Source organism: Bufo gargarizans, chromosome 3 (assembly GCF_014858855.1).
Source record: "Bufo gargarizans isolate SCDJY-AF-19 chromosome 3, ASM1485885v1, whole genome shotgun sequence".
In the NCBI taxonomy this organism is placed as follows: Eukaryota; Metazoa; Chordata; class Amphibia; order Anura; family Bufonidae; genus Bufo; species Bufo gargarizans.
Window position 1 is genome coordinate 4,388,327 of NC_058082.1, and position 27,539 is coordinate 4,415,865.

Below are 27,539 nucleotides of genomic sequence, written 5' to 3' on the forward strand. Positions count from 1 at the left end.
CCGCATCTGTAACAACCAACTCTATATATAAAAATATCACATGACCTAACCCCTTAGATGAACACCGTAGGAAAATTAAATAAAAACAGTGGCAAAAAAGTTTTTTGTCACATTACATCAGAAAAATTGCAAAACCAAGCGATTAAAAAGGCATATGACCCCCAAAATAGTACCAACAAACCGTCACCTCATCCCGCAAAAAATGAGACCCTACCTAAGACAATCGGTCAAAAAAATAAATAAATAAATAAGAGTCTCAGACAATGGAGACTAAAATGTGATTATTTTTTTTGCTTCAAAACTGCTATTATTATAGGGATACAGGGGAACCACCAGGCCGTTACCTCCTGGAGTAGTCTCTGTTCAAGTGATTGCTGACACACAGGGGTCAGGAGATGCAGAGGCAGAGCACTGAGCGATCAGGCAAGACTGTAGTCGGGGAAGGCCAAGCTCAGGGCAGGCAGAGTTCATGTAATCCATTAAACAGTACGAGGTCAGGGCAGGCAGAGTTCATGTAATCCATTAAACAGTACGAGGTCAGGGCAGGCAGAGTTCATGTAATTCATTAAACAGTACGAGGTCAGGGCAGGCAGAGTTCATGTAATCCATTAAACAGTACGAGGTCAGGGCAGGCAGAGTTCATGTAATTCATTAAACAGTATGAGGTCAGGGCAGGCAGAGTTCATGTAATCCATTAAACAGTATGAGGTCAGGGCAGGCAGAGTTCATGTAATTCATTAAACAGTACGAGGTCAGGGCAGGCAGAGTTCATGTAGTTCATTAAACAGTGCGAGGTCAGGGCAGGCAGAGTTCATGTAATCTATTAAACAGTACGAGGTCAGGACAAGCAGAGTTCATGTAATCCATTAAACAGTACGAGGTCAGGGCAGGCAGAGTTCATGTAATCTATTAAACAGTACGAGGTCAGGACAAGCAGCTCATGGTCAGAATAAATATCAGGTGGAGGTCAGGTCAGGCAGTGAAGGGTCAAGTCTGGAAAAACAGGCAGAAGTCAGTACACAGGTAAATAGACAGAGTATATCGCGTCTTTGCAGGAATCTAGTCACTAGAAACCATTGTTCAGAGGTTCTCTCCTGTGGGAAGGCTTCTTAAATACCCTAGGTCTGCCATAAGTTGGAGTAGATGATATGCGTGCGTGGTGCATGTGCCCCTTCAGGTATGGAGAAGCATGGCCATAGATATTCAGGCTGCATCCTGGATGGAGTAAAGAGAAGAACTACTCCAGAAGTTGGAGTCCTCAGAGTAGGAGGAGAGAAATGTTTGTGAGTCCAGACCTCTGGCATCCAGGAGCTAGAAGGCAGGTGACCACAGCGATAGCCATGCCCGCCAGAGGGAGCGGAGCGGTAGCGGGCATCAGCCACCACTATAAAAATGACGTAAACTGTGCCTGTAACACGTGATATCACTTGGGGCATTTATATACAACACCGGCGGCTCATGTCCTCTCACCTCAGTATCCGGGAGATTTCGGGACTGTAGCTCACTCAGAAGTGGTAGAAGACTCATGTTCTCCACAATGTGGAGCAGATCATCCTGGAAATATTCATATGTCATCCTCAGGAAGTGATCTTCACGCTGACGGAGCTGCTGGTAGAACTGCCGGGTCTCATCACCTAGGAAACGGAGGGGACACAAGAATAAAGTCGTCTAGGACATGGAGGAGACTGATGGCAGTTTATGTGGAATATTCCTGTCCTGGAGCATTTTACAGGTTTCCACTAATGAGAAATCCACAACCCCCTGTAATTCACCAGCACAATCCCTGCAGGACACATTCACCGGAGACATCTTTACATTGATTTCAGTATTTCTAGACATGTAGATACATGGCAGATGTCACTACTGGTGAGAAGCGAGGGGGACGCTCCCCTTATTCAAGAGAGAGAGAACCAGTCTTAATAATACAACAATACACTGCCCTCAGAGGGTCAGAGGTTCTATCAATGCAAAATTGGGCTCCCGGTATCTGGTTTGGTGGGTACACCTCTGCATCTGCCTCATGTATATCTCGCTTTACTGTGACTGTGCCTGAAGATGTGGTTAGCTTCATGTCACACTTGCTGTATGCTATTGGACAGGTAACTTTTCTGTAGCCATCTCATTATCATCACAGGCAGGATGACAATGATAGGTATCGCCTCTGTATAGATAACACAGGATCCACCATTTTCTCTACAGATAATGGCTACAACTGCCCATTGACTATAAGCGTCCTATGGGCGGTCGTTTATCTCTGAATGGACGTTCTGGAACGTCCATTCAGAGATGGCAGCTGCGCGCTATTCGTGCAGCTTCAGAGCAGGTTGCCCGTTGTCAGTGACAGCAGGGCAACCCAGAGAGAAGGCAGGGACAGTTCCCAGGTGTCCCTGCCTTCTAGATCGCTGTTTACACAGTGCTCAGTGAGCCCTGCACTGAGGCTTTACAGCGCTGTATTCTGCTGTACAGCCTCTCTGGGGGGTGTATTTCCCCTGTAACTGGGGCTACGATGTCAGCCCCAGTTACAGGAGAAATCAATGGTGAAAAAAAAAGTTAAAGGGGTTCTGCAATTTGTTTAAACTGTTTGAGAAGCAGGGGCGCTCCAGGAGCGCCGTGGCCTTCTCGCTGTTTACCGCAGGCCCAGTGACGTCACGACTAGTATCACTGGCCTGGGCAGGACTAATCTCTGTTCACTTGAATGAAGCTTAGCCGCGCCCAGGCCAGATGATACTAGTCGTGACGTCACTGGGCCAGCGGTAAACAGCGAGAAGCCCGCGGCGCTACTGCCAGCGCAGCTGCCTTCTCAAACAGCTTATCGGCAGGGGTGCCTTTTAAGTTAAATGTGCCCCAGAGGTCTTGTATGAACTTATGGGGGAATGCAAAGTGTAAAATAAAAAATAAAAAAAATAAAGTATTTTATAAAAATAAAAAAAAAGGTTTCACGTGTAAAAAAAATAAATTTCCCCAATTAGGAAATAAAAAAAAAAGATAAAAATAGAAAAAATAAAATAGACATATTAGGCATCACCGTGTCCGTGACGGCTGGCTCTATAAATATATCACATGATCCACCCCATCCGATAAACACCATAAACGTCCGATAAATACCATAACAAAATAAAAAAGCCATTTTTGTCACCTTACATCACAAAAAGTGCAACTCCAAGTGATCGAAAAGGTGTATGTCCCACAAAATGGTATCAATAAAACCATCACCTCATCCCGCAAAAAGAGCCCCTACATAAGGAAATCGCTCAAACAATCAAAAAAACTATAGCTCTCAGAACATGGAGACATTAAAACATAATGTTTTTGTTTCCAAAATGCTATTATTGTTTTAAAGTGAAATAAATAAAGAAAGTAGACATATTAGGTATCGCCGCATCCGTAACAACCAACTCTATATATAAAAATATCATATGACCTAACCCCTTAGATGAACACCGTAATAAATTAAATAAAAACTGTGGCAAAAAAGTTTTTTGTCACATTACATCAGAAAAATTGCAAAACCAAGCGATTAAAAAGGCATATGACCCCCAAAATAGTACCAACAAACCGTCACCTCATCCCGCAAAAAATGAGACCCTACCTAAGACAATCGGTCAAAAAAATTAATAAATAAGAGTCTCAGACAATGGAGACTAAAATGTGATTTTTTTTTTGCTTCAAAACTGCTATTATTGTGTTAAAGTGAAATAAAATAAAAAAGTTGACATTTTTGGTATTGCCTCGTCCATAACAACCTGCTCTATAAAAAGATATCACATTACCTAACCCCTCAGATGAACACCGTAAAAAAAAAAAAAACTGTGCCAAAAAAGCTATTTTTTGTCACCTAACATCACATAAAGTGCAACACCAAGCGGCGTATGCCCCCCCCAAAATGGACCAATCAAACCATCACCTCATCACGCATCAAATGAGACATTGCATCTAAAAACCAGTCTAGCAAAATCTGCCTTCCAAAAACCATATGGCGCTCCTTTTCTTCTGCGCCCCTCCGTGTGCCCGTATAGAAGTTTACGACAACATGTGGGGTGTAAACCGCAGAATCAGGGTAATAAATATTAAGTTTTTTTTGGCTGTTAACCCTAGATGTAAATATATGTGAGAATAGGACGCTAGAACAAAATAACAAATATTTTATTAACTTATTTTGTTAGAATAAGGGGGTATCTACTGAAACACTGCATAAAGCAGCAACGTAAATCTACACTCATTTGTGGGGCCTCACCTAAAGCAGCCACAAAGGCGGCGGGAAAGACACCATGTGGCAAAAGATGGATCCCACAACTAAAACCCACCAACACTAAGGGGGCTAAGATACCACAGGTACAGGATGTTAAACCTGGGTAACTAGTACTATCAAGGTAGATACCTGGTACCAACAGGACACCAGGTATCTCTCCTAACAGTGTACACATATGTAGCTGAGTGTCAGCGCTCCTAATGAGGATCCTCGTTTGTGGTTTCACTCCACTGTATATTCACTATTAGGTTTGAAGCTGCGGTGACATTATACACTGAACCGCTATGATTTTCCCTGGTTATTATCGGCGCATTGCGCTTCCCATGAGACTGATATAATCCCTCCCGCTGCTTTGCTAGTGGTGTGTCCTGTACCGAGCCTCCTGGCCGGATTGGCTGGCAGGCGAGGGGCGTGTCTAGCAGGGCGGGGTTTTACCCTGTAAATCTCGGCGTTCTAGGAGCCGCTTCGCGGCCATTACAACGCCGACTAGTCTGCACACCAGCACGCTGCGCCTCAATCTAGAGGTTGTCAGCCTAGGCAGGACAGTGGATCATAAGTGACCACATCATACCTCACACTAGAGGAATTCAGTGCTAGTCAGGTCACTCTACTGTTCTTAGCCTCTGTTAATATACCTATGTCAGAGACTTTGGCTATATCACTGGTGGTGGACGCCCACAGCCTCGGTTAAATATACAACCTAGAGGTTTTGGGCTGCACTGCCTGTGGTGTTTACGTTCACGGCCTCTGTCATACACCCACGTCAGAGGTTTTGGGCTATATCATTGATAGTATACGCCTACAGCCTCGGTTAAATATACAACTGAGAGGTGGTGGCCTGTACTACCTATGGTGCATGTTGCTCCTGATGAAATGCATTTTTAATGCATGGAAACGCGTAGAGCTTAGACCATCAAGGATAGGGTAGGGCAATCATTGCTCCAGATACACCAAGTGGAGCTAACTGTGTTGCCCGATCTGTATCCTGCAACGGTACTATGTTAGTGCAGTGAATGTCTGCGCGCTGACATTCACTGTTAGGAGAGATACCTGGTGTCCTGTTGGTACCAGGTATCTACCTTGATAGTACTAGTTACCCAGGTTTAACATCCTGTACCTGTGCTATCTTAGCCCCCTTAGTGTTGGTGGGTTTTAGTTGTAGTTTATTTAAAACCATATTAAAAGGATATACTATAATACATCATATATAATCATATAATAATATTAATGATAATAAAAATGCCTTACAATATTCAGAATAGTGTTTGTTTGTTTGTTTTTTTCTATAACCTATTACTGGTTTATTCACAGACACAATATATGATTATAAAGGAAACCAGTAATATTTATTAGCTTTCTAAAAAACATTCTCAATATGATAAGGACATAGACTTTTCTCATGGGAGAAATGTGGAAGAAAATAAATATAGAGGATTGTGAAGAAAGCAGTAATATGCAGATTAGCTTTCTGAGCAGATCTCAGTGTGGTGAAGCTATAGTACATAGTGTATATGATATGTAGATGCTAGCAGTCAGCTCTTGGACAAGCCTCTGCCCTCAGCATGTCTAGCCCTGTCAATCAAGGGGGAAGGGGAGTGTGCAGAGCACAGGGGGTGTTCCATAGCAGTGCTCAGAGGATTCAGCCCTGCCTCCTGGTGCTCCAACTTCTCATTTGCTCTGAAGAGGAGAGGGTGTCTGGTTCACAGAAAAAGGTTAGAAATTGATAGAAACACCACTGAAATGGTTTGAAAACAGCATGGGAAGGATGTCTGGATGCATCTTGGACTCCCATTACCTATGACACACAATAGACAACCACACAAAGGCTATATGCCAAAAGCTGGGTATGTGCAAGCCAACAATCTATCCATGAGACAGATACAGTCAGCACACCTTACAATGGCAGCCTTGTGCACTATGAGACTTTCAAAACCAGCTCTCATCTGACCAGTTAGCCTCAAAGTTGCTTCATATCTGTTGGATGGCTTGGCGCACCCAGATTATTATCATTAGGGTGACAAAAAGTTTTCTGATTTTCCTAACATAATAATCGATAACCTTTCTATACAGTTTTGTCACGTAAACTCATTTGTATCGTGGGCATATGAAAATTTGCTGAATCTGCTTGTTTTTCAGCTGAAACACCATTTGCATGGATAATTTGCGATAAAAATATGCATTTAGAATATTCGTGATCAACACTATCAAGAATGGCGCCATTTATTGGATTCATAGTCTTTTTTTTTATACATTTTATTAGGTTTTGATATAATTTGCACATTTACATTCAAAGGTACATATTGGATCAAATTACAGATCATATTCCTTTTTTACAGATACAGGTGAAACTCAAAAAATTTGAATATCGTGCAAAGTTCATTTATTTCAGTAATGCAACTTAAAAGGTGAATCTAATATATGAGACTCATTACATGCAAAGCGAGATACTTCAAGCCTTTATTTGTTATCATTTGGATGATTATGTCTTACAGTTTATGAAAACCCAAAAAGTCACAATCTCAGGTCCCCTTTGCTCAGGGGATATGGATTAATTAGCTGACTAGAGTGTGACACTTTGAGCCTAGAATATTGAACCTTTTCACAATATTCTAATTTTAAGTTGCATTACTGAAATAAATTAACTTTTGCACGATATTCAAATTTTTTTAGTTTCACCTGTATGTGCAGTGAAAACAAAGATAAAACACATATAAACAGTACAATAATCCTTTTCCTAAACATTTCCCTTCCCTCTCCATAACCCCCCCCCCCCCCCCCTTCCCGTCTATACAGGGGTTTTCTTTTTATTATAGGTATTCCTGGAAGTATACAGAGTCTCATTTCGGAGTTCATGTGGATTTATTGTCGTGTAGTCCCATGGTAGTGCATCTTTTGATGATGCTTTTTATGTTATTCGTTTCATAGTCTTATGACAAGACTATGAATCCAATAGATGGCGCTGTTCATGAGTAGTGTAGATTGCGAATATTGTAATCACAAATTTTTCGCATGTCTTTCTCGAATGCCCATGATTATGCAAATGAGTTTACGTGACAAAACTGTATAGAAAGGTTATTGAATATTATGTTAGGACAATCAGAAGGCTTTGAGGCTTACTGGCTCTCACACAGATGAGAGCTGGTTTTGAATGTCTCATAGTGCACAAGGCTGCCATTGTAAGGTGTGCTGACTGTATCTGTCTCATGGATAGATTGTTGGCTTGCACATACCCAGCTTTTGGCATATGGCCTTTCTGTGGTTGTCTATTGTATGTCATAGGTAATAGGAGACCAAGATGCATCCAGACATCCTTCCCATGCTTTTTCCAAACCATTTTGGTGGTGTTTACATCAAATTCTAACCTTTTTCTGTAAACCAGACACCCTCTTCTCTTCAGAGCAGGGGGTGCCTGGTTTAATGCTTGGGTTCTCACATTAACTTCCATGGTGCTCAGTACAGCACCCGAGCACTTCGGTGCTTGATCAACACTAGTGGGAAAACAATACTGCTACCAGCGGGGGTGGGGTGGGAAGGAAGACCATTCCGCAGCTATTGGTGTGGGGGTGGGAGAATGCTGCTGCCAGTGGGAAAGGAGTGGGAAAAGGGACAATGCTGCTGTCAGTAGGAAAGGAGTGGAAGAGGGAACAATGCTGCAGTTAGAGGAAGAGGGGTGGGAAGAAGAATAATGCTGCAACCGAGGCAGAAGGGTGTGAAAGGACATTGCTACTGCCAGTGGGGACAGGTGAGAAAGGGGACAATGCTGCTGTCACTGCAGGATAGGTGGGAAAGGGATAATGTTGATGCCCTGAGGGATCTGTTTGGCACTATTGAGGCAGGGGTTTTGTGCTGCACTGTGGTACGTGGTCCAAGTGGGGAAGTAGTTTCTTTCCTTCACAGTGTGATTAGGTGTTTATATGTTTTACTTTTATTTTCCTTCTTGTGTTAATCGTGCGGTTTTACGGAAGCAGTGGAGCTTCTTATGCTACACGGTTTGCATAGCTCCCATTCACTATAATGGGAGTCACAGAACCAGGGGTGCATCGGCCCGCTTATTCTGATCTCGCTATGGAACAGTGAGATGGGACAACCCCTTTAAGGGAGTAGAGAAGGGGCTGTAGTGTATGAGGAGTAGTGGTGTTTTGGTGCCAGGGCTGCTTTTTAAAGGGAACTCCGGGTGTTTTATATTGACGACCTATCCTCAGTATAGGCCAATAGTATCAGTATGGCGGGGTCTGACTCCTGGTGCCCCCCACCGACCAGCTGTTTGCGGAGAAGGCGATGCCCCATTGAGTGCTGTAGCCTTGTCGCAGCTTACTAAGCACAGCGCCTTCGATTGTATACTGGCTGTGCTTGGTATTGCATTTCAGCCCTATTCACTTGAACAGGACTGAGCTGGGCACAGGCCATGTAACCAATGAATGTGACATCACTAAATTAGGAAGAAGCTGCAGGGCTCACCGGAGCGCCGTGGTCTCTTCACAGCTGATCGGCGGGGGGGCTGAGAGAGGGACCCCCACTGGTCTGATACTGATGAGCTATTCTGGAGAGGACATCAATGTCCAAATCGCAGACGACCGCTTTAATCGCAGTCCGGCCCTGCAGCAGCCATACCACAGTATATATCTGCTGTGTGACCCCATTTCCTATTAAGTCTGTTCCTCATCAGGTCATTGGAAGGTGAGAATCGTGCAGATGTCGTAGATCAGTCACCGCATCCAGTAATAAGAGAGAAGAGGAGGAATCCTTACCATCGCTGGAGGTTATAAAGCTCATCCTGGACCTGGGACGATATCAAAATCTCCTGCAACATAAAACACCTTTATTACATTTAGGAGAAGAAAAAATAAAATCCAGAATTTTCTTTAACCCCTTAAGAAACTGCAGATTTCCTCCCCACATTCTGACGTAAGGTTTGTATCTTCATATTCATGTGGCTGATGAGGTTTAGTATTAAAATTGAGAAAGCAGAGGAGAGCCGGGTGTGTAGCATCGGGGTATCAGGGATTGACAGGGAGAAGGGCAGCCTCCCACCTGGTGCTGTTGTGCTGAGTGCTCAGACCGCTCGTAGCGTGGTAGGCGCCCGCTGCTGCGCACCCTCCTACGGTACTCAGGGTCCGGTGATCAACCAGGGAAGAATAAAAATAAAGCAGTTTATCGGCGGCGCGGCAAGGAAGAGTCAGGGAGACATTGAGTGAAGAAGAACTCGACTCTATTCATGATCAACAATGTGTTTTGGGGTTGGAGTGAGCCTTTCCTCAGGTAAGTACATCAACAGCAGTGGTGCACCTCCAATAGAGGCAGACCAGGCAGCTGCTATGGGGCCCCTGTGGGAAGGGAGCCCGCAGTGGAGGAAAGGCCACACCCACTAATTACACTTCTACAGGTTGCGGCTAAACTCTATGCAAGAAACTGACCTTCTGATGTCACTGGGTCACATGACATTCTCTTGTCACGTGACTTTTGAATAGAAGGGTCGAAAGCTGAAGCAACACAACCCACTTATATAGCTACATGTGAGAGTAGACTATAGGACGTGAAGAAGGACCTTTGGTGATGTCATCATCATGTGACCAGTGCAGACAACTGGTGAAACCTGTGTGATGTGGCTGTGAGGGGGCGGAGCTTGTGTGTGGAGCCTGGAGGAGAGATTAGTGGTGTCCTGGTATAGTCCATATAACATCCTAAAAATACTGGGAGTTGTAGTTTTATCCTATTATGTCCCTCTACATGAAATTGCAACTTATGCCCTAGTACAGTCTGGTAATGCTGGGAGTTGTAGTGCTGTCTTATTATAGGTATTATATATAGATAAAACTGGCTGTATAGTCACGGTATATAACCGCAGCTTGTCCTGTGTCTGGTCAGGTATATGACTGACTGTATAGTTACAGTATATAACCGCAGCTAGTCCTGTGTGTGGATGGTATGTGGTCAGGTATATGACTGGCTGTATAGTTACAGTATATAACCGCAGCTTGTCCTCTGTGTGATTGGTATGTGGTCAGGTATATGGCTGTATAGTTACAGTATATAACCGCAGCTTGTCCTGTGTGTGGACGGTATGTGGTCAGGTATATGACCGGCTGTATAGTTACAGTATATAACCGCAGCTTGTCCTATGTGTGGACTGTATGTGGTCAGGTATATGACTGGCTGTATAGTTATAGTATATAACCGCAGCTTGTCCTGTGTGTGGACGGTATGTGGTCAGGTATATGACCGGCTGTATAGTTACAGTATATAACTGCAGCTGTGTAGCTGGCCAGCTAAGACCTGTCCTAGGTGCTAGTATAGTTTATATGTGTATTCAGCTAGACCTGCTAATAACCTTAATACAGTTCCTATATTATGTATTAAAGACAAAAGCAGAGTTATTTACTATGACATCATGTTTTGGATGTCATATAACTGTTATATTTTGTGTTCGCAGAAGCAGAAAAAGATAATATGCCTTTAAAATTCATTTAATATTGTAATGTAAGGTAAGTTCAGCAACACAGCAGAAACAACAGAAAGTATAGTGTTAATCTGTTGTTGCTGGGCAGACTTCTAGACCAATCAAAGCCCGCTTCTCACACAGCAATAGTTTTCACCAATCACAGCCAGCCTCACACACAGCCTGTCTGGGAATTCCCCCATCTCCTGCTGCTAGAATCATTATTCACCAGAGACAGGAGCTGAAGAGATATTCACACCACTGAGAGTCCAGTTTTATGGGAACAAGAGGCCAAAATAGGTATTTAGAACAGTTATATAATGTTCATATTGTTAGTATTGTGTTTAGCACTGTATATTGAACCGGTTATACACTCACCTAAAGAATTATTAGGAACACCTGTTCTATTTCTCATTAATGCGATTATCTAGTCAACCAATCACATGGCAGTTGCTTCAATGTAGGGTTGTGGTCCTGGTCAAGACAATCTCCTGAACTCCAAACTGAATGTCAGAATGGGAAAGAAAGGTGATTTAAGCAATTTTGAGCGTGGCATGGTTGTTGGTGCCAGACGGGCCGGTCTGAGTATTTCACAATCTGCTCAGTTACTGGGATTTTCACGCACAACCATTTCTAGGGTTTACAAAGAATGGTGTGAAAAGGGAAAAACCTCCAGTATGCGGCCGTCCTGTGGGCGAAAATGCCTTGTGGATGCTAGAGGTCAGGTATATGACTGGCTGTATAGTTACAGTATATAAACTGCAGCTTGTCCTGTGTGTGGACGGTATGTGGTCAGGTATATGACTGGCTGTATAGTTACAGTATAAAACCGCAGCTGGTCCTGTGTGTAGACGGTATGTGGTCAGGTATATGACTGGCTGTATAGTTACAGTATATAACCGCAGCTTGTCCTGTGTGTGGTCAGGTATATGACTGGCTGTATAGTTACAGTATATAACCGCAGCTTGTCCTGTGTGTGGACAGGTATATGACTGGCTGTATAGTTACAGTATATAACCGCAGCTTGTCCTGTGTGTGGACGGTATGTGGTCAGGTATATGGCTGGCTGTATAGTTACAGTATATAACCGCAGCTTGTCCTGTGTGTGGTCAGGTATATGACTGGCTGTATAGTTACAGTATATAACCACAGCTTGTCCTGTGTGTGGACGGTATGTGGTCAGGTATATGACTGGCTGTATAGTTACAGTATATAACTGCAGCTTGTCCTGTGTGTGGACGGTATGTGGTCAGGTATATGGCTGTATAGTTACAGTATATAACCGCAGCTTGTCCTGTGTGTGGACGGTATGTGGTCAGGTATATGGCTGTATAGTTACAGTATATAACTGCAGCTTGTCCTGTGTGTGGACGGTATGTGGTCAGGTATATGACTGGCTGTATAGTTACAGTATATAACCGCAGCTTGTCCTATGTGTGGACGGTATGTGGTCAGGTATATGACTGGCTGTATAGTTACAGTATATAACCGCAGCATGTTCTGTGTGGGGGCGGTATGTGGTCAGGTGTATGACTGGCTGTATAGTTACAGTATATAACCGCAGCTTGTCCTGTGTGTGGACGGTATGTGGTCAGGTATATGACTGGCTGTATAGTTACAGTATATAACCGCAGCTTGTCCTGTGTGTGGACGGTATGTGGTCAGGTATATGGCTGGCTGTATAGTTACAGTATATAACCGCAGCTTGTCCTGTGTGTGGACTATATGTGGTCAGGTATATGGCTGTATAGTTACAGTATATAACCACAGCTTGTCCTGTGTGTGGACGGTATGTGGTCAGGTATATGACTGGCTGTATAGTTACAGTATATAACCGCAGCTTGTCCTGTGTGTGGACGGTATGTGGTCAGGTATATGGCTGTATAGTTACAGTATATAACTGCAGCTTGTCCTGTGTGTGGACGGTATGTGGTCAGGTATATGGCTGTATAGTTACAGTATATAACTGCAGCTTGTCCTGTGTGTGGACGGTATGTGGTCAGGTATATGACTGGCTGTATAGTTACAGTATATAACCGCAGCTTGTCCTATGTGTGGACGGTATGTGGTCAGGTATATGACTGGCTGTATAGTTACAGTATATAACCGCAGCATGTTCTGTGTGGGGGCGGTATGTGGTCAGGTGTATGACTGGCTGTATAGTTACAGTATATAACCGCAGCTTGTCCTGTGTGTGGACGGTATGTGGTCAGGTATATGACTGGCTGTATAGTTACAGTATATAACCGCAGCTTGTCCTGTGTGTGGATGGTATGTGGTCAGGTATATGACCGGCTGTATAGTTACAGTATATAACCGCAGCTTGTCCTATGTGTGGACGGTATGTGGTCAGGTATATGACTGGCTGTATAGTTACAGTATATAACCGCAGCTTGTCCTGTGTGTGGATGGTATGTGGTCAGGTATATGACCGGCTGTATAGTTACAGTATATAACCGCAGCTTGTCCTGTGTGTGGACGGTATGTGGTCAGGTATATGACTGGCTGTATAGTTACAGTATATAACCGCAGCTTGTCCTGTGTGTGGACGGTATGTGGTCAGGTATATGACTGGCTGTATAGTTACAGTATATAACCGCAGCCAGGGATGTACATAGTAATCATGGGGACCCATAGCAAAACTCAGAATTTAGCCCCCCCCAAAGGGTTAAAATGGCAGAACTAGATCTAGTTCACACCTGTCAGTTTGAGCAATGTATTAGCTATATAGCTGACACCAAAAGGTGATCACTTTGCTACACATCTACAGAGCAGGAAACGGTAAAAAAAAAACTGGTGTAAAGTAGAACTGGCTTAGTTGCCCTTGGCAACCAATGAGATTCCTCCTTTCATTTTCCAAAGGAGCTCTCCAAAATGAAAGGTGGAAACTGATTGGTTGCTATGGGCAACTAAGCCAGTTCTACTTTACACCAGTTTGATAAATATATATATATAGAGGGAGAGAGAGAGGGGGAGAGAGAGAAAGAGAGAGAGAGAGAGAGAGATCTCATTCTTTCTCTCTATATATACAGTGGATATAAAAAGTCTACTGTTATAATGTCAGGTTTCTGTGATGTGAAAAAATGAGACAAAGATAAATCATTTCAGAACTTTTTCCACCTTTAATGTGACCTATAAACTGTACAACTCAATTGAAAAACAAACTGAAATCTTTTAGGTGGAGGGAAGAAATAAAAAAAACAAAAATAATGTGGTTGCATAAGTGTTCACACCCTCTTATAGCTGGGGATGTAGCTGTGTTCAGTATTACCAATCACATTCAGAATCCTGTTACATAGGAGTCAGCGTACACCGGCCATCATGTAAAGTGCCTCTGATTAACCCCAAATAAAGTTCAGCTGCTCTAGTTGGTCTTTCCTGACATTTTCTTAGTCGCATCCCACAGCAGAAGCCATGGTCCACAGAGAGCTTCTAAAGCATCAGAGGGATCTCATTGTTAGAAGGTATCAGTCAGGAGAAGGGGACAAAACAATGTCCAAGCCATTAGATCTACCATGGAACACAGTGGAGACAGTCATCATCAAGTGGAGAAAATATGGCACAAGAGTGACATCACCAAGAACTGGATGACCCTCCAAAATTGATGAAAAGACGAGAAGAAAACTGGTCTGGGAGGCGACCAAGAGGCCTACAGCAACATTAAAGGAGCTGCAGAAATATCTGTCAAGTCCTGGCTGTGTGGTCCATGTGACAACAATCTCTCGTATTCTTCATATGTCTGGGCTATGGGGTAGAGTGGCAAAGTCTTTTCTTACCAAGAAAAACATCAAAGCCAGGCTACATTTTGCAAAAACACATCTGAAGTCTCCCAAAAGCATCTGGGAAAAGGTGTTATGGTCTGATGAAACCAAGGTTGAACTTTTTTGGCCATAATTCCAAAAGATATGTTTGGCACAAAAACAACACTGGACATCACCAAAAGAACCCCATCCCCTCCGTGAAGCATGGTGGTGGCAGCATCAGGCCAAGGGGCTGGTCTTCTTCAGCTGGAACTGGGGCCTTAGTTAATCTGGAGGGAATTATAAACAGTTCAATATTGGCACAAAACCTTCAGGCTTCTGCTAGGAAGCTGAACATGAAGAGGAACTTCATCTTTCAGCATGACAACGACCCAAAGCATCCATCCAAATCAACAGAGGAATGGCTTCACCAGAAGAAGATTAAAGGGAACCTGTCACCGGGATTTTGTGTATAGAGCTGAGGACATGGGTTGATAGATGGCCGCTAGCACATCCGCAATACCCAGTCCCCATAGCTCTGTGTGCTTTTATTTTATTTTTATTGATTTAATACATATGCAAATTAATCAGAGATGAGTCCTGTCCCTGTCTCATCTCACGTACAGGACACATCTCAGGTTCATGACATATGTATCAAATCGTTTATTTTACACGAGAAAAGCACACTGAGCTATGGGGACTGGGTATTGCGGATGTGCTAGCGGCCATTTAGCAACCCATGTCCTCAGCTCTATACACAACATCCCGGTGACAGGTTCCCATTAAAGTTTTGGAATGGCCCAGCCAGAGCCCAGACCTGAAACCGATGATCTGAAGAGGGCTGTGCCCAGGAGATGCCCTCGCTATCTGACAGATTTGGAGGGTTTTTGCAAAGAAGAGTGGGCAAACCTTGCCAAGTCAAAATGTGCCATGCTGATAGACTCATACCCAAAAAGACTGAAAGCTGTAATAAAATCAAAAGGTGCTTCAACAAAGTATTAGTTTAAGGGTGTGCACACTTATGCAACCATAATATTTTATTTTTATATTTTTTCTTCCCTCCGCCTATAAGATTTCAGTTTGTTTTTCAATTGAGTTGTACAGTTTATAGGTCACATTTAAAGATGGAAAAAGTTCTGAAATGATTTATCTTTGTCTCATTTTTTACATCACAGAAACCTGACATTTTAACAGGGGCGTGTAGACTTTTTATATCCACTGTATCCATCTATAAAAAAAAAAAAAAATATATATATATATATATATATACACTGTCTCTTATTGTCCTATTAGAAATACGCTATTCGTAATAGGGCAATGAGGGGCAAAGACTGAATTCCCTGAATTTCAATCATGTGTCTGAGTGGTAGGAAGCATGCGGAGGCTGCTGTGTAGTCAGTAAGCAGTGTGTGTATATATATACGCTATATAAACACACAGCAGCACTCCTACTAACCCTGTCCCTGCTATATGACAGCACTGCTGTGTCACCTATGATTATTGTAGTGAGCTCACTGTCTGCTGGGTCTGTACCGGTGTTCTAACAAAAATCCTTACTTCGTGAAAATACCTTACCCCTCGTGACTTCCGGGGGTGTGCGCCTCAGCGCAAGCGCACTAGCATGGCACGGGTAAGGTAAAATTACAGGGAGCGCTGACTCACGGACACCGCGCATGCGCCCTCAGGGGTAAGGAGATCTGACGGTCTTTTCTCCTTACCCTCGTGCGGATTGTGAAATCTAATTTTGCTCCCAGCACTATCAGCCATCCGGGGGTTGGGGGGCGGGTGCAGCATATTGGGGGGCAATACCCTAACCCTAAACCCTAATCCTGACCCTTGTGAAGGTAAGGAGATTTTACAATCCACGCGTGCGCAATATGAGGGTAAGGAGAAAAGACCGTCAGATCTCCTTACCCCTGAGGGCGCACGCACGGTGTCCGTGAGTCAACGTGTAACACCCCCGAGTTGTGTTACTACACTCCTCTACTCTGCTACTGTCTTGTAAGAGCTTTTATATTGTCATCTGATATGATTTCGCTCACGTCTTCACAACTGCGCATTTAAAACTATGTTAAATGTGAATTTCCTTGTAATTTTCCATGTTCACCAGCAGGTGGCAGCAATGCGTTGGTAAGGGGCTAGTTTTCAGTTTAGCATATTTAGGCTGGAATGGTTCATTCCAGCTTAGCTCCCCCTCTGTGGAGGTGTGGACTGTTCCCATATCCTGCACTTGGGTGGAGAAGGGAAGTTAGATGCAGTGTAGCCCACCCCCTGCTAGGGGTAGGGTGTGTGTGTGTGTTAGGAGCTCCCCGATATAGGGAACAAAGACAAGTTTGAACTTCACCTAAAGGTCTGGACATCAATTTCTGCTGCAAAATCCCTCTATTACTCCTACTATCACTACACTCAATTTATTGCAAGTGAGCCAGGAGTCCAGCCGTACCCAGGTAGGAGACACCGTTGACACCATTATCATCACCTATAGAGACATTATAGGCCATTACCCCTTCTCTGCCATTCCTAACCTGGGGCGTGAGTTATAACATCTTGGAAGGGCCCTGTGATAGTACCCAGCGTGCGCTGCAATTGGCGTCACGACAAATACAGAACATCAAACAACCCGTACCTGGCCACTGCATTAGTGGCGTCACTAGAACATGATTTACCTTTGTGCCTATAATTCTGGCTATAGTAATCACCAAACCCCCAGAAAATGAGACTTTTATTGCATGTACTTATTGCTGAAGAGTGTGGGTTTGCATCAGCTGCAGGACAGTGGCAGAGCATGGGTTAATCGGCCATCCCAGATATCTCCACCCAGCAGAGGGGATGGAACCAACCAGCCGGCCTCCACAGAGAAAGCATTCCTACAGCAGCAGGAACAAAAGTGCTGAATACAAGTTCCCAGGAGGACAGAGAAATCGCTGCACATACATGAAGTGAAGCCGCGGCCATCTGGAAAAAAGAAAAATAGTTTCTTTCTGCATTAAATGTTGGAGAAGCACCAGCTCTTGGATCTGAGTACTACTGTGAAAATAAACTTGCTAAAGACTGTTAATAGTTGTTATCTGTCTGCCAGAGCACCATACTCCCCGAAATTGGGCAGTTACAGCGACTCTTAAAGGAGCCGTGCACCAATTCTATTGCAGTCGCCCATAGCAACCTGTATCTAAATTGCATTGTAGCCAATACTGATTCCTCTAATCTGGTACTGGGTATCAAGGGCCATGTCTGACAACGAAGATAGCACCCACTTTGACCGCAGCGATCCACCAGCAGCAGCGGCAGCCACCTGCCTCATGCCTCTCACTATGCCATACTATTTTGGGGCACCCTGGCTCCCAAGTTACTCAGGAGAACCCCATTCACTCAGGGAATTCCGTGATAAAATGCTAGCCACGTTTAAGCTATATCCAGTATCACAGGATCAGAAAGTAAGACTCCAACAGAGTTGCCTTCCATGCTTGACCCCCTTCAGCGGTTACTCCAGCCTCAAATTCGAGTCCTGATGCCAAGTCAGACAGCTGATCCTCCTGCACAAGTCCAGGACTCTACTTCTACCCCTGGAGACTCGGAACTGACCTTGCGGAGATCCCAACGGACCAATAAAGGTAAACCACCTGCCCGTTATCGGGAATTCTTTGAAACCAGTGTTTAGCTACAGAGACAATAGGAGCCAAGCCATGGACACATTTTGACTGGTAAGAAACATTGCCTTCTGTTTATTGTTGACATTCTGGCTCCTTCATCCACCCTTTTGTGCCTGGACTTCATGGACCCCATCTATCAGCCAAGCCAGACCTCATGTTGGATTACAAATTATTTTAGATTTTTGTGTTTTTTCTACTTGTTACAAGTTATGCAACGTTACAAGCTTGAACCCAAATTAAGGACTCAAACGTGTACCTGAGCTCTTTGTCATTTATACTGTGCTAATCTTGCACTAAAAAAAGTGTTTACAGGTTGAGCAACGTTCAAGTACTTATTCCCATTGTATGGACTCTTTTATAGATGCCGCAATGTGACCTTTATGCACTGTTTGTGAGACTGCACTAACTTTTGCCTTTAGCTAGAGCAGTAGCACCTTACTTTTGTGTGCCTTGCCTTACAGCTCTGTTCTCTTTACATGGACTGCCTCTGCGGACGCTTAATACTAATGGCCTACTCCTGGTGTCATGTATCCTAGGTATCCAGGTAGGACAAGTGGTAAGTCCCAGGCAGGTCCAGCAACTACAAGGGTAACCCCGCTGCTTCGGGAACGGCTAGGGGAATAATATACCCCTCCTTCCTGTTTGTTATGTGCCAGGATGGTAATGGGACTACTAAACCCCCATCCTGGTGTGTCTTCCAGGAGTTCCATGGGATTACTATACTCTCCTCCTGGGACTGCCAGAAGCGTTTGGAGAAGCTCATGACTTCCTCTTCTGTGCCTTTGCCTAAGGTATAGGCCTCAACCTTAGAGCCACTTTAGCTACCCATAGTCACCATAGTGATCATGCTATAAGCCTTATATTTTGACTTTGGTGCCGGGAAGGGAATCCAGAATAAACCCACCCTTCCATTTGCCAGTATTTCATTACACCATGGTGGGATTACGGAGTAAAGACCCCCCCCCCCCCATACTTTCTTTTGTATTCGGATCCAAAATACTTCAAAGTCAGTCAGTAGTGATTGCTTAGTGCAGACCTTTGGTTCACTGGGTATACCAAGAGGGAAACTGTTGGCGGAGCCTAGCCACCGACAGAGATGGATACGTGAGCCTGCAGCTCCTCCACAACGCACCTCTTCAGCAAACAGCAATCCTCCCAAAATGGGGAAAAGAAATAAAGACCGCTCTGGGGACTCCTCTGGTACCCCTAAACCGCTGGGGAACCAAATGGATCTACAGAAATACTGGAAACCACAACCCGATCATGCGGCTGGGGAAGACTCCATCATGGTGCCAAGAGTGGGAAACACAGGAGACCAGGCATCTGACTTGGTAAGTTTAGCGGGCAGTGAATATAGCGAGCCCTCATCGTCTCTAATCACCAAGGCCTATTTAGAGAAGACAATCCTTCAAGCTCTGAGACCTGTTATGCAGGAATTGGCTGACCTTCGCCAAATGAACCTCAGGCTCTGCGTCGGCGCATGTATTGAGCATCACCCTTTTAAATAGCGACGCCGGTAGTTGTCAATATAATCGACAACACAGCTGTGCCTTCATTAAAAGTGAATACAAAAGTGTAAATATACAAGCAAGCAAGAGACAGCAAATAACAGACAATGCGGTATAATAGCACAAATAGAAGCCATCATAACAGGGTGTAACTACAAAAAGGAACTTAGATCGTTCCTATCGTTCAAGCCCAAAGCCTGGGTCCGCAGAAGCCATATAGTCTGGTCAGGTATATGACCGGCTGTATAGTTACAGTATATAACCGCAGCTTGTCCTTTGTGTGGACGGTATGTGGTCAGGTATATGACCGGCTGTATAGTTACAGTATATAACCGCAGCTTGTTCTGTGTGTAGACGCTATGTGGTCAGGTATATGGCTGTATAGTTACAGTATATAACCGCAGCTTGTCCTGTGTGTGGATGGTATGTGGTCAGGTATATGGCTGTATAGTTACAGTATATAACCGCAGCTTGTTCTGTGTGTAGACGCTATGTGGTCAGGTATATGGCTGTATAGTTACAGTATATAAGCGCAGCTTGTCCTGTGTGTGGACGCTATGTGGTCAGGTATATGGCTGTATAGTTACAGTATATAAGCGCAGCTTGTCCTGTGTGTGGACGCTATGTGGTCAGGTATATGACCGGCTGTATAGTTACAGTAAATACCGCAGCTTGTCCTGTGTGTGGACGGTATGTGGTCAGGTATATGACCGGCTGTATAGTTACAGTATATAACCGCAGCTTGTCCTATGTGTGGACGGTATGTGGTCAGGTATATGACCGGCTGTATAGTTACAGTATATACCGCAGCTTGTCCTGTGTGTGGACGGTATGTGGTCAGGTATATGGCTGTATAGTTACAGTAAATACCGCAGCTTGTCCTGTGTGTGGACGGTATGTGGTCAGGTATATGACCGGCTGTATAGTTACAGTATATAACCGCAGCTTGTCCTGTGTGTGGGCGGTATGTGGTCAGGTATATGGCTGTATAGTTACAGTAAATACCGCAGCTTGTCCTGTGTGTGGATGGTATGTGGTCAGGTATATGACCGGCTGTATAGTTACAGTATATAACCGCAGCTTGTCCTCTGTCAAGCTTCAGTCAGTATTAACTCCGTGGATCTTCCTGGAAGTCTGTGACCCCCTCCTATCAGGGAGCAGTGAGACCCCCACCATAACACAAGAGACCCTGAATATAAGGGATGAATGTCTTACCTGAAAGCCGTACGCAGTCTGTAGAAGAACCAGATCTCCGGAGGAAAGGCCGAGTGCAGAGGAGGGAGGAGAAACCGCCCCAAGTTAGTTTCACTTTCAGTTCTGCTGATATTAACCCTATAAGGTGTGAATGATATTTAGCTTCCTTACAGATTATTGAATGTAAAGAGTCAGTGTCTCAAGGAACATATTAAGAATATTTCTTTATAAAGTACAATAAATACATGAGCGCAATGCGGTGCAGGAAGCGTCTAATACAAGTGTAAAACACAATTTACTGTCCAGAAATGTGTACGTTTTGTGCTGCGGGTCCATAAAATCATAAAAAAGCAAGAGAATCCCCCGTATAGTAACATAATACAATAGCCGCGCTCTGATCGCGCCGTAGTGTCGGATAATCTTCCTGAATACATGCGGCAGGTACGGCTATACCTTACCGCGCTTTACGTCCTGTGCGCTGCTGCCCACCTGCGGATTGGAGCGCTTTAAATACAACTTCTCCGCTGCGGATGGGGCCGCGTACATGCGCCGTGCGCTCTTCCGTCTGCGCGGTGCTATATTGTGGGTAGTTATGCTGTCCGTGGAGAGTGCGCCTGTTGGTGGTGGCAGCGTAATGTTTTTCTTGATAAGAGAAATACGATTTCTCTCAGAAGTTCGGTCTCTTGCTTAATAAAATGTAGTTCAGCTCTACGCGTTTCTGGGCTCCAGCCCCCTCCTCAGTAGCCAGAAAATAAGGGCTCATGCCCACGACCGTATGTATTTTGTGGCCCACAAAATGTGAATCCGCAAAAAATATGGATGATGTCCGTGTGCATTCCGCATTTTATGGAACTTAACACCTTGGCCATAACAGAACAGTCCTGTCCTTGTCCGTTATGCGGACAATAATAGGACTTGTTATATTTTTTTTGCGGAAGGGACATGCGGACATATGGAAACGGAATACACAAGAGTCATTTCCGGTTTTTTTTTGCAGCCCCATTGAAGTGAATGGTTCCACATACAGGCTTAACCCCTTAGGGACGCATGACGTACCGGTACGTCATGAGTTTAAAATAAGATTGCGGCGCCCCAGGGGTTAATCCGAACAGAATGCCGGCTGAAATCATTCAGCCGGCATCCTGTCTCAATGCCGGGGGGGGGTCATGTGACCCCCCCGTATCGGCGATCGCAGCAAACCGCAGGTCAATTCAGACCTGCGGTTTGCTGCGCTTTTAGCAGATTCTGATCCCCGCGGTCAGATCAAACTTTAAAATGCCCGAAATCAAGTTTTATTCACCCCCCCCTGCACCCCTGAATGAGATTATGTGGGCGGGTGGTGCAGGGGGGGTGTCGCGGGCGGTGCGGGAGGCTGGCGTTGCGGCAGGGGGGGATCGCGATCCCCCGCCCGCCTCCCCTTGAATAATCGTTGGCGTCTAGTGGGTATACCAGGGTGTCAGCACATTGCTGACACCCTGGTATAAACGGCTGACATCAGTGATGCGATGTCAGCCGTTTAACCCTTTCCATACAGCGGTCCGTACGGACCGCTGTATGGAAAAGGTTAACAGCTCAGGGAGCACCCTCCCTCTCCCATCGGGGAGCTGCTATGCCTTTGCAGCCCCCCGATGGGAGAGGGAGAGAGACCCCAGACAGCCCCCCGAGAGCCCCATCCTTACCCTTCCCCGTCTGCGCAGTTCTGGCTACAACTGAGCAGACGGGGAAGGTTCCCATGGCAACAAGACGCCTTCTCAGGCGTCCTGCTGTCCATGGTGCTGAACAGATCTATGCTAAAGGCATAGATCTGTTCAGACAAAGTGTAAGTAAAATACAGTACAGTACAATATATATTGTACTGTACTGTATTATATAGACATCAGACCCACTGGATCTTCAAGTACCAAGTGGGTCTGGGTAAAAAAAATGAAAAAAAGTGAAAAAAGTTAAGATAAAAAAACACATTTATGACTAAATAAAAATTAAAAAAATAAAATACACTACACATATTAGGTATCGCCGCGTCCGTAACGACCTGATCTATAAAACAGTCATGTTACTTTCCCCGCACGGTGAACGCCATAAAAATAAAAAAATAAAAACTATGAGAAAATTGAAATTTTGCCCACCTTACTTCCCCAAAAAGGTAATAAAAGTGATCAAAAAAGTTGCATGTACGCTAAAATAATGCCAATCAAACCGTCATCTCATCCCGCAAAAAATGAGACCCTACCCAAGATAATCGCCCAAAAACTTAAACTATGGCTCTTAGACACTAAACACTAAAACTTGATTTTTTTGTTTCAAAAATGAAATCATTGTGTAAAACTTACATAAATAAAAATAAAGTATACATATTAGGTATCGTCGTGTCCGTATCGACCGGCTCTATAAAAATATCACATGACTCAGGTGAACACCGTAAAAAAATAAAAATAAAAACGGTGTAAAAAAAGCCATTTTTTGCCCTTATGTCACAAAAAGTATAATAGCAAGCGATCAAAAAGTCATATGCACCCCAAAATAGTGCCAATCAAACCGTCATCTCATCCCGCAAAAAATGAGACCCTACTAAAGATAATCGCCCAAAAACTGAAAAAACTATGGCTCTTAGACTATGGAGACACTAAAACATTTTTTTTGTTTTAAAAATGAAATCATTGTGTAAAACTTACATAAATAAAAAAAATTGTATACATATTAGGTATCGCCGCGTCCGTGACAACCTGCTCTATAAAATTACCAGATGATCTAACCTGTCAGATGAATGTTGTAAATAACAAAAAAATTAAAAACGTGCCAAAAAAGCTATTTCTTGTTACCTTGCCGCACAAAAAGTGTAATATAGAGCAACCAAAAATCATATGTACCCTAAACTAGTACCAAAATAACTGCCACCCTATCCCGTAGTTTCTAAAATGGGGTCACTTTTTTGGAGTTTCTACTCTAGGGGTGCATCAGGGGGGCTTCAAATGGGACATGGTGTCAAAAAAAACAGTCCAGCAAAACCTGCCTTCCAAAAACCGTATGGCATTCCTTTCACTCTACGCCCCGCTGTGTGCCCGTACAGCAGTTTACGACCACATATTGGGTGTTTCTGTAAACTACAGAATCAGGGCCATAAATAATGAGTTTTGTTTGGCTGTTAACCCTTGATTTGTAACTGGAAAAAAAATATTAAAATGGAAAATCTGCCAAAAAAGTGAAATTTTGAAATTGTATCTCTATTTTCCATTAAATCTTGTGCAACACCTAAAGGGTAAACAAAGTTTGTAAAATCAGTTTTGAATACCTTGAGGGGTGTAGTTTCTTAGATGGGGTCACTTTTATGGAGTTTCAACTCTAGGGGTGCATCAGCGGGGCTTCAAATGGGACATGGTGCAAATAAACCAGTCCAGCAAAATCTGGCTTCCAAAAACCACATGGCGCACCTTTCCCTCTACGCCCTACTCGGTGCCCGTACATTAGTTTACGGCCACATATGAGGTGTTTCTGTAAACGGCAGAGTCAGGGCGATAAAGATACAGTCTTGTTTGGCTGTTAACCCTTGCTTTGTTAGTGGAAAAAATGGGTTAAAGTGGAAAATTAGGCAAAAAAAATGAAATTCACAAATTTCATCCCCATTTGCCAATAACTCTTGTGCAACACCTAAAGGGTTAACAAAGTTTGTGAAATCAGTTTTGAATACCTTGAGGGGTGTAGTTTATAGAATAGGGTCATTTTTGGGCGGTTTCTGTCACGGATGAACCGCGAGAAACCGCAAGATAACCGGAAATAAAACGCAGTCAAACGATTTTTTGATTGTCGCATCTAGGAATTACAGATTCAATTCCTGACACCCAGCAGATAATGCAATAAAAATAAATTCAATTCCTGTAGTTACAAGCTGTTGTCCTAGGAGGCCAACGTTCTCTTAATGTAATTACAGCTAGTCTCCCTAATTAACCCTACACAAAGAACTTCCTTGCTGCAGAAATCTCACAGCCAGGTGCGAACCGACACCTGACAAGAACATTTGGTCTGTCACTGATAGAGGGCCTGCAAGCCAGCCTTTCTGGCACCAATGGAGAATGAATAGGTCATATGATTTTTACCCTTTTGTACGAATATCATACGTAGGATAGATATGTAAATTATATCATTTTGTTGGTCAGGATCCGCTGAGTATTCTGATATAAAACATATACCGCTGGGATAAGCAACATCCAGGTTATTAAACATCTCAGTAACCGAATATGATATAGTTCTCATGTATAGTGTCAATGAGATCGATATTTTCAGAGGATTGTAAATCTGTCATTATTAGTTGTGTGCGACGGACGTGTGCTGAGATATGAAAATGTCATATTTTTGGGACTTGAACTTCCCTCCGAATAACAGCACCAGCCCAGGGGCTGAGCCTGAGATCCCGCCCTAACAGCTGGACCCTTCATAAGGCCATGAGTGAAATCTAATGGGAGTCCTCCCTTGTGTAATATCACCTGAAGAAGCCGGCCACGAGGACCAAGGTGGGCCGGCAGCCATATTTACCAGACTTTTTATTCTGGAACAAACTGACTTTCTTGGACTTTCCACAAAGGACATTCTTCTTCAGAAACTAAGTATTCCCTTTCATCTGTTTTCCCTTTTTATTTTACACTGGACTATCCTTCCCTATAATTGTTATTTTTAATAATTTCTGTATATGTTAATTATTTGTATTGTATGTATAATAAATTACGTTAAAGTCATTTTCTTCATCCTCATACCTGCTCTGAGCACCGCAGAGCGAATCCTAGCCGTTTCTGAAGAGTCGCTACCCGGATAGTTGTCGTGTTTAGTCAAGGGTTTCCCTTGCCCTGTTACAAGGGAGGTGGCAGTCTACCTACATACTGCGTAGTGTATGTGTTCTGTAGTCCGCACGCTCCCTCCTAGCCTGTCTGCTGCCTAAATTCCGGCGGTTTCAGTTCACCGATCGCATCCCCACAGTGGACGATCTGCGGTCTGAAACATATTGGAAGGCATTGAGCAGTCAGGCCACTAGGGGGCGTGTGATAGCAGAGGCAGCACGTGTAACAGTGCTGGCCGCTCCTGTGACAGTTTCTATTATGTAAGGCTACTTTCACACTTGCGTTCGGGGCTCCGCTTGTGAGTTCCGTTTGAAGGCTCTCACAAGCGGCCCCGAACGGATCCGTCCAGCCCTAATGCATTCTGAGTGGATACGGATCCGCTCAGAATGCATCAGTCTGGCACCGTCTGTCCTCCGCTCCGCTCAGCAGGCGGACACCTGAACGCTGCTTGCAGCGTTCGGGTGTCCGCCTGGCCGTGCGGAGGCAAACGGATCCGTCCAGACTTACAATGTAAGTCAATGGGGACGGATCCGTTTGAAGTTGACACAGTATGGCTCAATTTTCAAACGGATCCGTCCCCCATTGACTTTCAATGTAAAGTCAAAACTGATCCGTTTGCACTATCATGAACAAAAAAAAAAAAAATTTTTTTTTTTTTTTTTTTCTTCTTCATGGTAATGCAAACGGATCCGTTCTGAACGGATCTAAGCGTTTGCATTATAGGAGCGGATCCGTCTGTGCAGAAACCAGACGGATCCGCTCCGAACGCAAGTGTGAAAGTAGCCTAAGCCTTGCAAAGTGACTTCAGACCTGTAGTGGTCCCTAAAAATTGGGTTTTTGTAAATTTCTGAAAACTTCTAAGCCTTGTAACATCCCCAAAAAATAAAATATCATTCCCAAAATAATTCAAACATAAAGTAGACATATGGGGAATGTAAAGTCATCACATTTTTGGGGGGTATTACTATGTATTACAGAAATATAGAAACTGAAACTTTGAAATTTGCTAATTTTTCAAAATTTTTGGCAAATTAGGTATTTTTTTATGCAAAAAAAATAATTCTTTTGACTTCATTTTACCAGTGTCATGAAGTACAATATGTGACGAAAAAACGATCTCAGAATGTCCTGGATAAGTCAAAGTGTTTTAACGTTATCAGAACTTAAAGGGACACTGGTCAGATTTGCAAAAAATGGCCAAGTCCTTAAGGTGAAATAGGGCTGAGTCCTTAAGGGGTTAAAAAAAAACTGGTACGGATATGGAAACAAAATGCGCTCGTGTGCCCGAGTCCTAAGTCTGTAGGGACAGAAGCTGTTGCCTATTTATAAGGAAAACAATTCCTGGACTGGCGTCCATAAAAACCAGAACTGGATTGTACGTAGCAACACATTGGGGCACATTTACTAATAGAGTTGCGACAGACTTTAGGCTCTGAAAATCCTTCTCGGCCTCCGGGGTCCACTGCGCCATTACTGACTGAGGGCCTTTCATTAAGTCACTCAATGGTGCTGTGGTCGAGGCAAAATTTGGTACAAACCGACGGTGGTGCCCAGCGATGCCCAGAATGGCCCTGACTGGCTTTTTCTTTACGGGCTTAGGCCAGTTCTGTATTGCCTCCACTTTATTGACCCATGGTAGGTATTTCGCTTCCTCTAGACCGGGGGGCACAACCTGCGGTTTAAAAATACAAAATAAATTAAATACAAATAAAAGGAAAATGTGCAAAATAAAAAAGTTAGTGTCCCCCAAAGGTCTTTTTGTAGCAGAAATATATTTAAAAAAATTAAATAAAAAATTGTAAAATATTTAAATGATGAAAAAAAACCACACCGAACAAAAACCATTACAATTATCACCCCATTCATGTGAAACTATACATATTGTATAATAAAACGATCCAACACATATAGGGAACTAATTATAATAATTTGCATA

General features: G+C 43.8%; 1 protein-coding gene across 8 annotated transcripts in view; it reads right to left on the reverse strand.

Moving 5' to 3' along the window:
* The window catches only part of LOC122930268 (NACHT, LRR and PYD domains-containing protein 12-like), a 797,118-nt gene that overhangs the window by 402,822 nt on the left and 366,757 nt on the right, over positions 1 to 27,539 (reverse strand). For 5 of the 8 annotated variants that reach the window (XM_044283509.1, XM_044283508.1, XM_044283507.1 and 2 more), the window contains exons 1-3: positions 20,799 to 20,869; positions 8,998 to 9,050; positions 1,471 to 1,634 (exon numbers count right to left, since the gene is read on the reverse strand). The exons of 1 other annotated variant lie outside the window; for it this stretch is intronic. In XM_044283509.1, coding sequence (XP_044139444.1) covers positions 1,471 to 1,634; positions 8,998 to 9,022 — 189 coding nt within the window. In that variant the 5' untranslated portion in view covers positions 9,023 to 9,050; positions 20,799 to 20,869. Of the gene's footprint in view, positions 1 to 1,470; positions 1,635 to 8,997; positions 9,051 to 9,280; positions 9,301 to 17,091; positions 17,381 to 20,798; positions 20,878 to 27,539 lie in introns of those variants that run through there. 2 more of the 8 variants (XM_044283504.1, XM_044283505.1) reach the window with 2 other exon arrangements.